This window comes from Hyalella azteca, unplaced genomic scaffold (assembly GCF_000764305.2).
Source record: "Hyalella azteca isolate HAZT.00-mixed unplaced genomic scaffold, Hazt_2.0.2 contig12182, whole genome shotgun sequence".
In the NCBI taxonomy this organism is placed as follows: domain Eukaryota; kingdom Metazoa; phylum Arthropoda; class Malacostraca; order Amphipoda; family Hyalellidae; genus Hyalella; species Hyalella azteca.
Window position 1 is genome coordinate 40754 of NW_025942146.1, and position 13268 is coordinate 54021.

At 41.4% G+C, this 13268-nt stretch overlaps 1 protein-coding gene across 1 annotated transcript in view; it reads right to left on the reverse strand.

The window, feature by feature from the left end:
• The window catches only part of LOC108667680, a 40029-nt gene extending 36392 nt beyond the window's left edge, over positions 1–3637 (reverse strand). The window contains exons 1-2 of the mRNA XM_018154728.2: positions 1833–3637; positions 784–1005 (exon numbers count right to left, since the gene is read on the reverse strand). Of these exons, the coding sequence (XP_018010217.2) occupies positions 784–1005; positions 1833–3637 (2027 nt within the window). The remainder of the gene's footprint in view (positions 1–783; positions 1006–1832) is intronic.
• Between the last annotated feature and the right edge of the window lie 9631 nt (positions 3638–13268).

A 13268-nucleotide genomic window follows, 5' to 3' on the forward strand; every position in this document is an offset into this window, starting at 1 on the left:
GCATCGAAATGCCTTATCAGTATTGCGCATATTGGCTTGTCATAGTAATATTCGCTTATTCAGTACTCACTCTGCGATGAATTCTAATAGCTGTATTATCACTTTCAGAATAATTGCGCTTCCTGTGTGTACGTCTTACCGTTGATGTACTTATATTTGCTGCCTACCCGGCTTATAGCGCTCGCCTCCTCGTCCTATTTTTTATTTGGCAGCTCCTGTTGTGTCAGGTTTCGGGGTTTGAGTTCGGCTATTGCCGTGTTTATTTCTGTTGACGTTCAAATTGTAAATGTTGAATATAATTTTTGACCTACGAAACTTATCAGCTCATAGCGTTTCTATACAGTTATATAGTTGGTTCTTCATTTCAGCGATGAATTTCCACTTCGGCTCCGAAATTCTTTGGCGTAATCGTAGAGCTTGCAATGGGTTCTGAATAAAATTGATTGCAGTAGTGATATGTGCGTTATTTCCTTACACATGAGTGAACGTTACCAACCACAGCCAACGTGACTGAACGTCACCCAACCAAACTCAACATAATTGAACGTTACCCACCACATGTAACATGAGTGAACGTCATCTATCGAAATCAATATGAGTAAACGTTACCAACCATACCAAACGTGAGTGAACGTCACCCAACCAAACTCAACATAAGTGAACGTTACCCACCGTGCACATGTAACATGAGTGAACGTCATCCAACGAAATCAACATGAGTAAACGTTACCAACCACACCGAGCGAGAGTGAACGTCACCAACACAACATGATTGAAAGTTACCTACCGTTGTAGACGTGCCAGTCCCCGTCCTTCACCAGGGCGGCGAGCTCGGCCACGGTCCCAGCGTGGTCAGGGCAGCGCGTGACGCAGTCCCTCACAGCATCCGCGGCGGTGACGCCTGCGTGGCGCAGCGCTTCCTTCAGTTCCGGCCACCGCCGCTGGAAATGACGAGGGCTGTCCCTACTCAATGCCTGCAGCACGTACAGCAGCACCTCACGCAGGCTGGGGGAACACGTGTGGGTGGGGATTTATTGGGGCAGTCAGGACTATACGTTGATTGTATAGTGACATGTTTAACGGTTTTGTTTCCCGCCTGTCTTCTGTTACCGTGAATGTGTCGGTTTTTCCAATAAATGAGCCTGTTTCCTGTTGAAGTTCAGAGTGTTTTCCTCAAGAAATGTCTGTTATCATACCCTAAGAAGGGCTTGCAGCTCACGCCTTACGTAACAAGGCTTACAGGTCATCGCTTACAATGACCTCGTCATTTCTCAAACAACAATGAAACATAAAAACTGAAGTTAGAAATGATTTACTTACATAAGAGCAGCTTTCTTACATGACGAGATTCATTAAAAAGTACAAAGAAATGTGAAGTCGAACGAAAAATGAATCGGAGAAATAATTCAAGACAAGTTTTAATAAGGACTTAACGGTGAATGCGCATACGGAGCGATTGAACAAAAAACTCACTTGAAACTAGAAGGCAATTTGAAACAACCATTCAAGATATCCAGCGTATATTTCGAATTCATACCTCCTGGCCGGGATGGTACGGTAAAAATATATGATAGCTAATTGTTCGGAACTTATCGTGCTGCTTAATGTTCATATAGCTGTGAATTTTGTACTGCTCATGACTCATTTAGTGCTGCTCTCTGCTTATGGTTGGGAATATTATGCGGTTCACTATTTATTATATGGAAAGTTTGTGCTGTTTACTGCTTATGGCTGGAAAGTTTGTGTTGCTCATTACTCTTAGCCTGCAACATATTACGCGGCTCACTGCTCAGAGTACCGGCGTACAGCAGTTATTTGTCCCTCGTGCTCACCGTGTCAATCCCTCCTTCGGGACTCCCAGGATGCTGCTGAGGGAGTCGGGTCGTCCTCCTAAGATACGCTGAAGGATGTAATTACCAGCAAACATCTCCTGCTCGCTCTTGTGCTTGAATGAATAGCTTACGCTCTCGTGTCCAGCCAGAGGCCGGTGCTCCCTCAGTACCACTGAGAGTACAGCGGCTGAGTCAGACTTTTCATTGCCCCTCATTGTAACCTTACATCTTTCCTTGATTGCAAGCAGCTCTTCCTGGGAGAAAATCAAAGCGTCGTCGCTAAGCAGATCCAACGCTTCCGCACCAACGGCAGCAAACATATTTTTTATCAGGACGTCTATGTCCTCAAGCGAATCTGATAGTTTGGTACGGACAAGTTTCTTATACAGAATCAGCTTAGTAGGTGCCACGTCCCCAGGTGTCTGCCACGATGCTATCGCCTCAGGGAAATGCTTATACATTTCACAGTAATGAAGCAAGTTGATGGGCTCCGAGAATTGACTTCTGACATCTTCACTGAGCGACTCGAAGCACTTAGTCATCCCTCCAGCGGGAGAGCCGCCACCCAGGTAAGCTTCATACCGCCGCAAGAATGCAAGTTGATCAGCAAGCTTCGTGATAGGCATGATCTCATACAGAGTAGAACTGATATCGTTACGGGACAAGAGCGGCGATAGTTTTTCCTGCACGGCATGAGGACGAGTCGTGATCAACACACGACAGTTAAGGCGCCACGTCATTTTGACAATCTCAGTCACAACTTTCATGGAAACGTCGTTGACTTCGTCAAAGCCGTCAATGAGAAATAAAACGTGAAGGCTTAAAAGGGCATCGAGAACGTTGTCCTGACCTCCTAGTTCATGACACAGATCGCCGAAATGCTGCTTAATGACGTCACTCAGTTTTTCGGTGGTGCGATCTCTGCACTCAAAGAAGATGAGTTGATCAAAGGAGCTCAAGTAATCTACGCTACCTTGCTGCGGCTGGAAAAATTGCAGCACGATGTTTTTAACGAGAGTTGTTTTGCCAGCACCAGCGACGCCCGTTATTACGATAATCTCTTCCTGAGCTTCGAACACTTTAATGTAAGAAAAAGCCTTTCCGTCAGCGCCTGCTCTCACCTTCACGTCGAGGGAGTGGAATACGTCCCGACGCTTCACCTTTATTGTGTCGTTGTTAAGCGTGAGCATCTCGCTGGATAGCCTGGCCTCCCACAGAAGCCTTACGGCCTCTTTCCCGCATACCATTAGCCTCGAACACCAGTAATAAATGCTCTCCGTATCCGGAGCCTCCAGTTTGGCAATGTCATTGTTCACCTCTTGTTTAATGCCATCCATCTCAACATGGGAAAGAGAATAGAAACTCCCGGCTTCATCAATTAGCTCCACTAGCGCTGCCCGTAGGCCTTCGAAATTTTGCTTGCTTGTAACGGCCTGAAGGTTGTGAAAAGCTTTGTTTCGCCAGTCTTTGACTTCTCTTAACTTCATCAGTAGTTCATTACAATCCCTAGAATCATCTCTGTGAACTGTTGTGATCATATAGCTAAGCAGACAAAAGATGGCTGTGACGTCTTCTTTGTCTGGATTTGTTACAGTTTCGAAAACCTTTGACGAGAACCCAAATGTTTTTTTCCATTCTGTGTTGGAGAAAGGGTTTTCGCCTTTGCATATCCGCTGTTTTTCCAGGTATTGTCTATAAGTATCATTACTTGCCTTGTCATGACACTCTTTGTTCAGGATAAGCCCCATTATCTTGGGGCTGAGGTACATGAAATTGTCCATAGAAACTTGTGGCACTATTTCCATCATAGATTGTAATTGCACTGTTATTTTCTGGGGAGAAAATCACTTCATACGTAAATTTAGGTCATCTGAATGTACTGGCTGAAGTTGCTCATACATGCGCATCAAAGCGATGGAGGAACTTCGTTGCCGAGATACCATAAAACATGACGGATTACCAAAATACCCATTAAGGGATGTATAGCCTCGAAAGATTTCATTTGAGGAATTTATAACAGTTGTATTTAAACGCTATATAGTAGTTCATTAAACGAAAAAAATAACGCATTGATTGGATCAGGTGTGAAGTGTCAGCTGCTACATCTGACGCATTGCCTGTGCCAGGTGTGTAGTAGCAGGTGCTACATCTGACGCATTGCTTGTGCCAGGTGTGTAGTTGCAGGTGCTACATCTGACGCATTATTTTGCGATTGCTTTTTAACTCTATTATTTTACTTCATTTTTCCTTCACACAGGAGCATTCCAAAAATACATAACTAGAGAACATCGAAAATTTGAAGAAAAAAAATACAAATTGCTTCCTTGTGAATGCCTATGTAAGCTGGAAAGCTTCACAGGCGACATAGGCGATATAACTTTCAATAGAATAATAACATATAATGTTAATGAGATAAGTCAATAGGGAACAGAAAGTGACAAAAGTATAAACATCCTGATAAACTAACCTTTGATAAAACTGATATGAGAATGAGCAGATTGGCGACTAAAAATGAATATAACCAAGGAATAACAACCCTACTTAAAAGCCAGATACAACTAAGACGAAAAGTCAAAACAATGTTGACTTACACCATTATATTTATCTAAGATCGTATTAAGAAAGGCAGTTAGTAAAATCTTACATGATAATCGAAGTCAAATTAATACTGGGTGAGAATAAAATCGCGGAAATTAGTCTTTAAAATGAATTTAGAGCAATCTATTTTAATATCAACAGGCAATTCATTTAAATATTTTACACAATTAAAAACTGTACCGTTTCTTACAATTTCTAACCGAACCGGGGGTAAGTTAAAACGCATGCCCCTGGTGTTATGTGAATGTTGAGGAACAAGAGAGGCGAAAGCAGAATTAAAAAGACGTTCATCATGGAAGAGTGCCCTATTCATGAATTTTGAAAGCTGAAATTTGTGCATATCGTCAAGTTTGAAAATTTTCGACTGCTTATACGTATAATACTTTAGTACGAGTCAATGGGATATTGTACTCGTCATACTTAACCCGAAATATTGTACGCAACGATTTATTAATTAAGGTGATGGCCCGTTTCTTTGAATTTTAAGGTACCCCAGATTAGCGACGTGTTTGATAGTTTAGATAAGGAGAATGAGTAGAAAAGCGTTCTTAATTATGGAAGAGTTAAAACACTTGATAGAGCACGCAAAACTCCGTGGGCTTTACTCAGCCCCTGATCACAGACGTAGTTAATGTGTTTATTGAAGGAATTCTTATTGTCGACTATTAAGCCAAGATATTTAAAATCATCGACCCTTTCTAAAACTGTCCCATTAAAAGTGATGTCGCGTAGAAAGGAAACGGATCTGGGAGTAAAGAGCATCAACTTAATTGGTCGTATCTGTGTGAGCCACAAGCCTGTTTTTAAGAGCCATCTAGGCAAATTCACTGATAGCTCCGCAATATAATCACACTCTTCATCGTAAGAACTTCTCGAGACATAGAAAACGGCATCGTCGGCAAAAAGCTTGCAGTTCATGTTAAAAAACGAGGTGATTTTATTGATAAAAATATTTAAAAATAAAGGCCCAAGTACAGAGCCCTGTGGTACACCTATATTGATGGGTCCTATGGGGGATTTGAACTTGTTCAATGCAACAAACTGCTCTCTGTTCGCTAGGTACGACTGGATAAGTAAAAGGAAAGGCCCTCTAATACCACACCGGCGGAGCTTATTCAAGAGAATTTGGTGATTTATACAATCTAAAGCCTTTTGTAGGTCTAAAAAAAAGCAACACAGCAATCTTTGGAATGATACGTCATAAGGAGATCATTAACTAGATAAAATATAGCCATTGTCGTATTAGTACCCCTACGAAAACCAAACTGATTATCTGATGATCAGAATTTTTGGGGATCGCTAGTGTTAATGTCTGTATTTGGAGTTGTCCGTATGCTGTGTGTATTTGTGCGCGTAGGGTATCGAGGCGTCTGTCGAGTGTTATTGATGATCCGTGGGTGTGGATATATTGACGAGTGGTTTAATATTTTGTTGTATAAGCCGTGTTTCGTGGTCCGGGTTTGATGGGGGGAACAATTTGGTGCGTTGTGGTAACAATCGAAGTTCCAGTGTTATTCTGTACGTGTTTTGTGCAATTTTCTAGGGGTATGTGTCTATTTCCACTGTTGTAGGGTCTGCCTTGTGTGGGCACTGTGTGCTGGGATAAGGTCTTTTTCTATCGGGTCAATATCGCTGTATGGAAGGATCGGCAAGAGGATGAGTATTTGTATCGGCTGGTAAAGATCTATTATGGAAATGCGATCGGAGGGTGTGATGGGTCTTAGTTGTGTATGTTGCGGAATGTCTTATGGTGCTTGTAGGTGTACGGGTATAGGTGTATGTTGTGGAATGCCTTAGGCCTCTTGTGTAAGCCAGCATACAAAAAGTCTGCTTCGCGGTGCAAATTTTAGTGCAAAAGGGCGGAATTTGTGGACCTGAACTGATCGGAAGCAGCCACATCAGAATCGCTTGAGGAACAAGGAAGAGCTCACAGAAGGCATCACCCTTGTTACCAAGACCTTCCCCTGCGCGACGTTACGTATAGATTTGCCATGTGAACGGTTTATTCCTTTACAAGTGATGACTACAATTTATTTAAATATGTTAGTTTTTGCGTCCTTGTCCTATTGCTGTTGCACTTCGGTATAGAGCAGTGGTTCCCAAACTTTTTCAGGCTGGCGCCCCCTTTGGCTCCCTAGGGAATTTCTAGCGCCCCCCACTGACATGCGTACCAAATTTTAAAAGATAAAGGTTAAACACAAATGTGTATTTCACAAATAGAACCCCATTTAGTGAACCAATATGTTTTTCAGCTGTTTTAACTGTTTCAGCACTAGAAACCTAGGACGTCTCCGGCGAATTTACGGCCGAACTCGTGGGCGGTCTCACGACCAATCTCCAAATTCAATTAGCAAATAATATCTACCAAACTAATGAACGCAGCTCTATGAAACTTGGAACACGTATTCATCAGAACCTAACGGTGATGTTTAGCTCGTAATTTTTTTCAATTTCACCTTCATTCGTGAGTTGCGCGTATATTGCGATACAAGCCGAAATTCGCATTGATCAAAGAATTTCTGCCAAACTATTGAACAGATTTGAACAAAAAATTACATTCCCGACATTCCATTCCATTGCTAACTACCAAGCGGTGATTTTTTAGCTTATAAAATTTTGTTCGATTTTACCTTCGCTTGCGAGATTTTTTTTTTCATTTCATCGTCATTCTTGATTTCTCACTTCCTTATATTCGGCCCGTATCGCCGGGTAATTTGTCACTTAAATTCGCGGCGATCAAAAAATTTCTTCTAAACTAAGGAACAAATTTCAACGAAACTTTGTATATAAATACATAACCACTCAACGGTGATGTTTAGCTCGTGACAAATTTTCTATTTTGCTTTCATTTGCGAGTTATGCAGATAAAATAGGAACGACCGGCTTTTCCAAGCCCTATACGTATAGCCGTATAACTCGCAAACGAAGACAAAAGGAAAAATATAACTCAGTACTCACTGCAGTGAGTGACAGAGAGCGCATTTTCTCGTCGACGAAAACTTGAGGTCACGGACGGACAGACGGACAAACAGACAGACAGACGGACAGACGGACATGGCGAGCACAATAGTGCATTTTTTCCATAAATGAGAAAATGCGCTAAAAATTGTAAACATCACCGTTGCTGAGATTAGTTATTTAGTATATAGGATGACCATTGAAGCTGTTGTTGACATTGTCTCCCGTAGCAGCATGGTTCATTCCGGCAGTATTTGTTCTAATAAGTGAAAGCAGCGTATTCTTTGGCCGCGTGACTCCGGACACAGTTGAACAGGTCAACAGGATTTCTACTGTATCCAATAAACTTATAATAATCGGCCAGTTTATAATTCAATTGACCATGACGCTAATGGAACGTGCGACTTAGAATGACCCACGGAATGCTTGCCTGCATGGAGCCCTCCTCTGAAAATGTATTCATCATACATTTTTTGGCGTAGTGAGATACGTACAAATGTTAACAACATTGTTTCAACAACATAACATGTGACACGATTATTAGTTTTAGGAATAGTGTTCTCCGCGAACTAGCCAATTGAATTTCACAGGAATCGGATTAAATTGAAATTAGCTACAATTTCGATGTTCATTTCAGAACATGGAGCCCTCCTCTGAAAATGTATTCATCATACATTTTTTGGCGTAGTGAGATACGTACAAATGTTAACAACATTGTTTCAACAACATAACATGTGACACGATTATTAGTTTTAGGAATAGTTTTCTCCGCGAACTAGCCAATTGCCCTTCACAGGAATCGGATTAAATTGAAGTTAGCTACAATTTCAATGTTCGTTTCAGATCAACTGAGATGAAAAAGTTTGTCATAGCAGCACTACTATGACATTGTAATGAGAAAAACTACGGTTTGGAACACTCAACAACAGATCTGCTTGAAAGACAAATATTTAGTTCAACAAGTTTAAGAAACGCTAATACAATCGCAGATAATAGCTAGAACGGAGGAAACTGCATTTTGGCAGATGCGTTATTTGTACTTTGACTAGCTGAGAACAATGGTGAATTGACCCAGATAATGGAGTTAATGCGTCAGGTTCGTCATTTTTTACTCAAAGACAAATTCTAAACTTATTTCATTTGCACATCTAGACTGCGCCACAGAATGAATAGAGGCTGCACGGCGCCGAATCATGAATGCAGGCTGCCGTGCGTCACAACATGAATGTCGGCTGGACTGCGCCGCATCATGAATGCAGGCTGCCGTGCGTCACAACATGAATGTCGGCTGGACTGCGCCGCATCATGAATGCAGGCTGCCGTGCGTCACAACATGAATGTCGGCTGGATTGCGTCGCATCATGAATGCAGGCTGCCGTGCGTCACAACATGAATGTCGGCTGGATTGCGTCGCATCATGAATGCAGGCTGTATTGTTGTATAGGTATAATCTATAATGGATCAAAATTTAGAGACTACGTCACATATACGTAGCGTCACAAATAACTGCTTCACCAACGCATATTGAATCGTCGCACAGTGCTGCTCGAGGCAGCTTTTGCACACTTTCTCTCCCTCATGCGAAAGAGTACCAAGAATTGTTACTTTCATGCATGTAACGAGAATTGCTGCTAACATATAGGTAACAAGACCTGTTACTTTGAAGAATGTTTTGTCAGCTGTTGAAGGCTGCGGACATCACTGCCACCGGAGCAGCATGCACAGGCCACACTTCACTGCAGTGTACGCTTGAGATTTCACTTCACTGCACAGAGCACGTTTAGGTTACAATTCACTGCGCAGAGAACGCTAGTGATTACACTTCACTGTGCAGAGAACGATATTGATTACACTTCACTACACGCAGCAAATTGCTTATGAATCTACACTGCTTTTCACTATCAAGCTGCTAGACAAGACGAGCGTCTAACGGATCGCTGATAAATGAGATAAGAGGCAGCAGATAGCGGACCTCCGAGTGCCCTCCGAATCTAGGCCGCGGTGGAATGGTGCATTACCTGGCATCGTTACCATGTCACAGTTACCATGCAACCGTTACCATGTAACCGTTACCATGTCACCGTTACCATATCACGGTTACCATGAAATAACTGCTTCACCAACGCATATTGCATCCTCATACAGCCCTTTCCGCGGTAGCTTTTGCACACTTCCTCTCCCTCATGCGAAAGAGTACCAAGGATTGTTACTTTCATGTATGTAACAAGAATTTCTACTAACATGTAAGTGTTAAGACCTGTTACTCTGAAGAATGTTTTGTCAGCTGTTGGAGGCTGCGGACATCACTGCCACCGGAGCAGCATGCACAGGCCACAATTCACTGCAGTGTACGCTTGAGATCACACTTCACTGCACAGAGCACGTATAGGTTACAATTCACTGCACAGAGCACGCTGGTGATTACACTTCACTGCACAGAGCATGGTTTATAATTACACTTCACTGCGCAGAGCAAGTTTAGGTTACAATTCACAGAACGATAGTGATTACATTTCACTGCGCAGAGAACTAAATTGATTACACTTCACTACACGCAGCAAGTTACTGATGAATCTACAATGCTAATCACTATCAAGCTGCTGGGCAAGACGAGCGTCTAACGGATCGCTGATAACCAAGATAAGAGGCAGCAGATAGCGAACCCCCGAGTGCCCTCCGAATCTAGGCCGCGGTGGAACGGTTAATAACCTGCCATCGTTACCATGTTACCGTTACCATGTAACCGTTACCATGTCACCGTTACCATGTCACCGTTACCATGTCACCGTTACCATGTCACCGTTACCATGTCACCGTTACCATGACACAGTTACCATGTTATAGACGAGGAAAAAAGTAAATTTATTCATAAAGCTCATAGCCGTATAATTCGATGGACACAATTTGACACAGAAGTGCGCAGGCTTCCTCTTGTCAGCCTTGAAGAAAGCAGCGCGGCGGGCGGGGACTTATAGTAATTAGTTCAACACGCACCCACTGCACTTTGTATATTATTGACACTACATCTAAGCTGGAATTATTGAAACTAATCCATTAAAATAATGCTTGGACATCAAACACGTAAGTTATAATCTTATAATTTGTCTGCGGACAACATTTCCTTCAACTAAATCAACACAAGCTGTAATATACCCGTGAATTGTAACATAATAATTTACTCGTCTCGTATACGCACAAAATTTACCTCTAGTAAACCACTGACTGGTAACTGTGAAACTTAGCCCCGTAACTTGGGTACCACTTATGACTTGTATGTTAGTCAACCATTCATGAAGTTCGCAGCAATATGCGTGCAGCATATCACAGCAGGCGAAGTTTCCTGACTAAATGCGGCTGACAATATTTAATGATAAGAGCAACCAATTATTCATGAAAACTAGCGATCAAGCAAGACGATGATTCGGATAATGTTCGAAGTAAATTTACAACTCATACATTTTCTGCACCTGTATCGGGTACATAAACTTACCCTCGAGTTGAAGATAAAAGAGTTAAATGATGCCAAAAAAGAGAATGAAAATTAATAATATAATCGAAATTGTGGGTGCAAGAGAGATTCAAGAAATCTTATCCAAGTGAAAAAAATATGCAAGGACGAATCCATGGGCTAAAATTACTATTAGCAAGCGATAAATAAGAAATCGAAAGTTAATCTTAACGACTCAGAGTTTGACTTGCTGCAACTTTTAGGCCTTTTTTTCGCCACGACAGTCGCAAAATTTACTAATGAAAAGTTAAAGTCCTCATTCTTAACCTGGAATTTCATTATAGGGTCAACAAATTGGCTTATTTTAAATGAATAATACGGGTCTGTGAATTTTTGATTAAACTCCAAGAATGCCATATGATGCCGGACACTTTAAACTTGCTACTATGAAATGCTTGCTTGAGCTTTTATACGCTTGCAGTTTCTTGTTTGATTGCAGTATATTCACTATTCTGAAGAAATATGGATTTCGAATTCATTTATTCTTCTCCCGTTAACTTAATCTTCTCCCAGGTTAACCTACCCTGGTCGTGTGCAAAAAAGTGACTAAATTGGTTACCTTTTTGGTCGGTTTCATTGCGGTCGAATTTCGTAGGCTCCACTGTCCGGTTCAAGAACGGAAATTATCGAATATTTTTTAGTAATTCCGTTTGAATGCACAAAAGTTTTTTTACTCATCATAATCGTGTCTTTGACTCACTCTTGCCACATAATTACTAAAAATTCACAAATACGAGGGACGAGTGATCTTAGAGAAGTTTGTCGTTTTAGCTTTAAAGTTTAGAAACCAAAACTTCGAAATATCTGGAACACTTAGACTTTTTGTCGTTGGAGCTATTTTCCTGCAGTGTCTTCATGAATTTTGAGCTCAATTATCTTTTTACAAGAGCATTAATACGAGTGAAGTGATTATGTACGCGTGTCGATCCGTGGTCAAGACGAACGACCCTGACGATAGTGATCATATCACATCTTCCCGATGCTATTCAAACTCAAAGTCCGTCAATAACGGATGATTATCATCGATCCATACTCTCCGTACACTTTAGAATACAGACTGGTATTCCAAAAAATTGTTATTGAATATTAATAAGCGCAATTATTTGTTCATGAGAAATGATTCAGTTTATCCCAATTAGAAATTTTCTGTATTGAAAAAGAAATTCTAATTCTAAATCTATTTATGTTCTAAAATAAAGAGACAACCGAAATGATTGCAGAGTAAATTTTTACATTTAACATGCATCACGTTTGCCTTGGATGTTGTGGTGATAGGTTGTATGTAGAACTTTAAGAATGAATTTTGTTCTAAGATCTTTGATGAGTAACTTTATTTCAAACTAAATGTAAGAACTTTATTCGAGGAACTTTGTTCTTAGAACTTTTTCTTACGAACTTCCTTCAGGAAGTTCATTTTTAAAAATTTTTATATAAAACATTATAGTTGCCAATTTCTTCCTGGGAACTCCAGTTGGTTGGCATAGGTGCCAAAATGCACAAAGGAATAGAGGTGTCTTTTGATCGTATCTGTTTTCAGTTATCCACCAATGATGCTTCTGTAGGTGCGCATGGCTCTGAGGAGCACACCCAATACATCGGGTACCCCCCTGTCAGCACGTCCATGACTGACATGGCTCAGAAAGCCATGTCATTATAATAGCAAGGAAGTCCTTGAATGTCTTTTTATGCAGCAGATTTACCCTTATCCGATCTGTCGCTTTCTACCATAATGAGATGGGATAAGTTTAGCGTCTCGAAGAGCCTGGGGTTCAGCTCGCGGAATTCAGCCGTGTTGTAGTAAGCCGATTGCCTGTGACACAACGGCCTCTGCTCCTCCGTTCAAGGGCGTTGAGTCCAGGAGCAAGCTTGTGGCATTCATTATCTTCGTCAGCCGACGAAACTGACTGGCCACGGTCGCTGGAGGGGGTGGAGTCGCTTCGAAGGAAGGATGAACTCCTGAGTGTATCGGGTCATTCTTGAGAAATGTCTCGTGAAGTCAGCCGAAAAATTGAACTTTCCTCATTGTTGGATATTCCAACAAGATAATGACCCTAAGCACACGTCTTGGGCAACTCTTTCATTGTTTCAGGAGAGGGACATTGCGTTATAGGAATGGCCAAACACCTGACCTCAAAAAGATTGAAAATCTGTGACGGAAATCGAAATTGTGGGTGCAAGAGAGATTCAAGAAATCTTATCCAAGTGAAAAAAATATGCAAGGACGAATGGACTAAAATTCCTATTAGCATATTTGATAATCTTGTGAACAAGTAGTCCAATTGGGTAGATGCAGTTTTGGCTGCCAAATTAAGGTCATATGACGAAGTATATTGAGTAAGTTTGTTTACTGTGTTGGATACTTTTTGAACTTT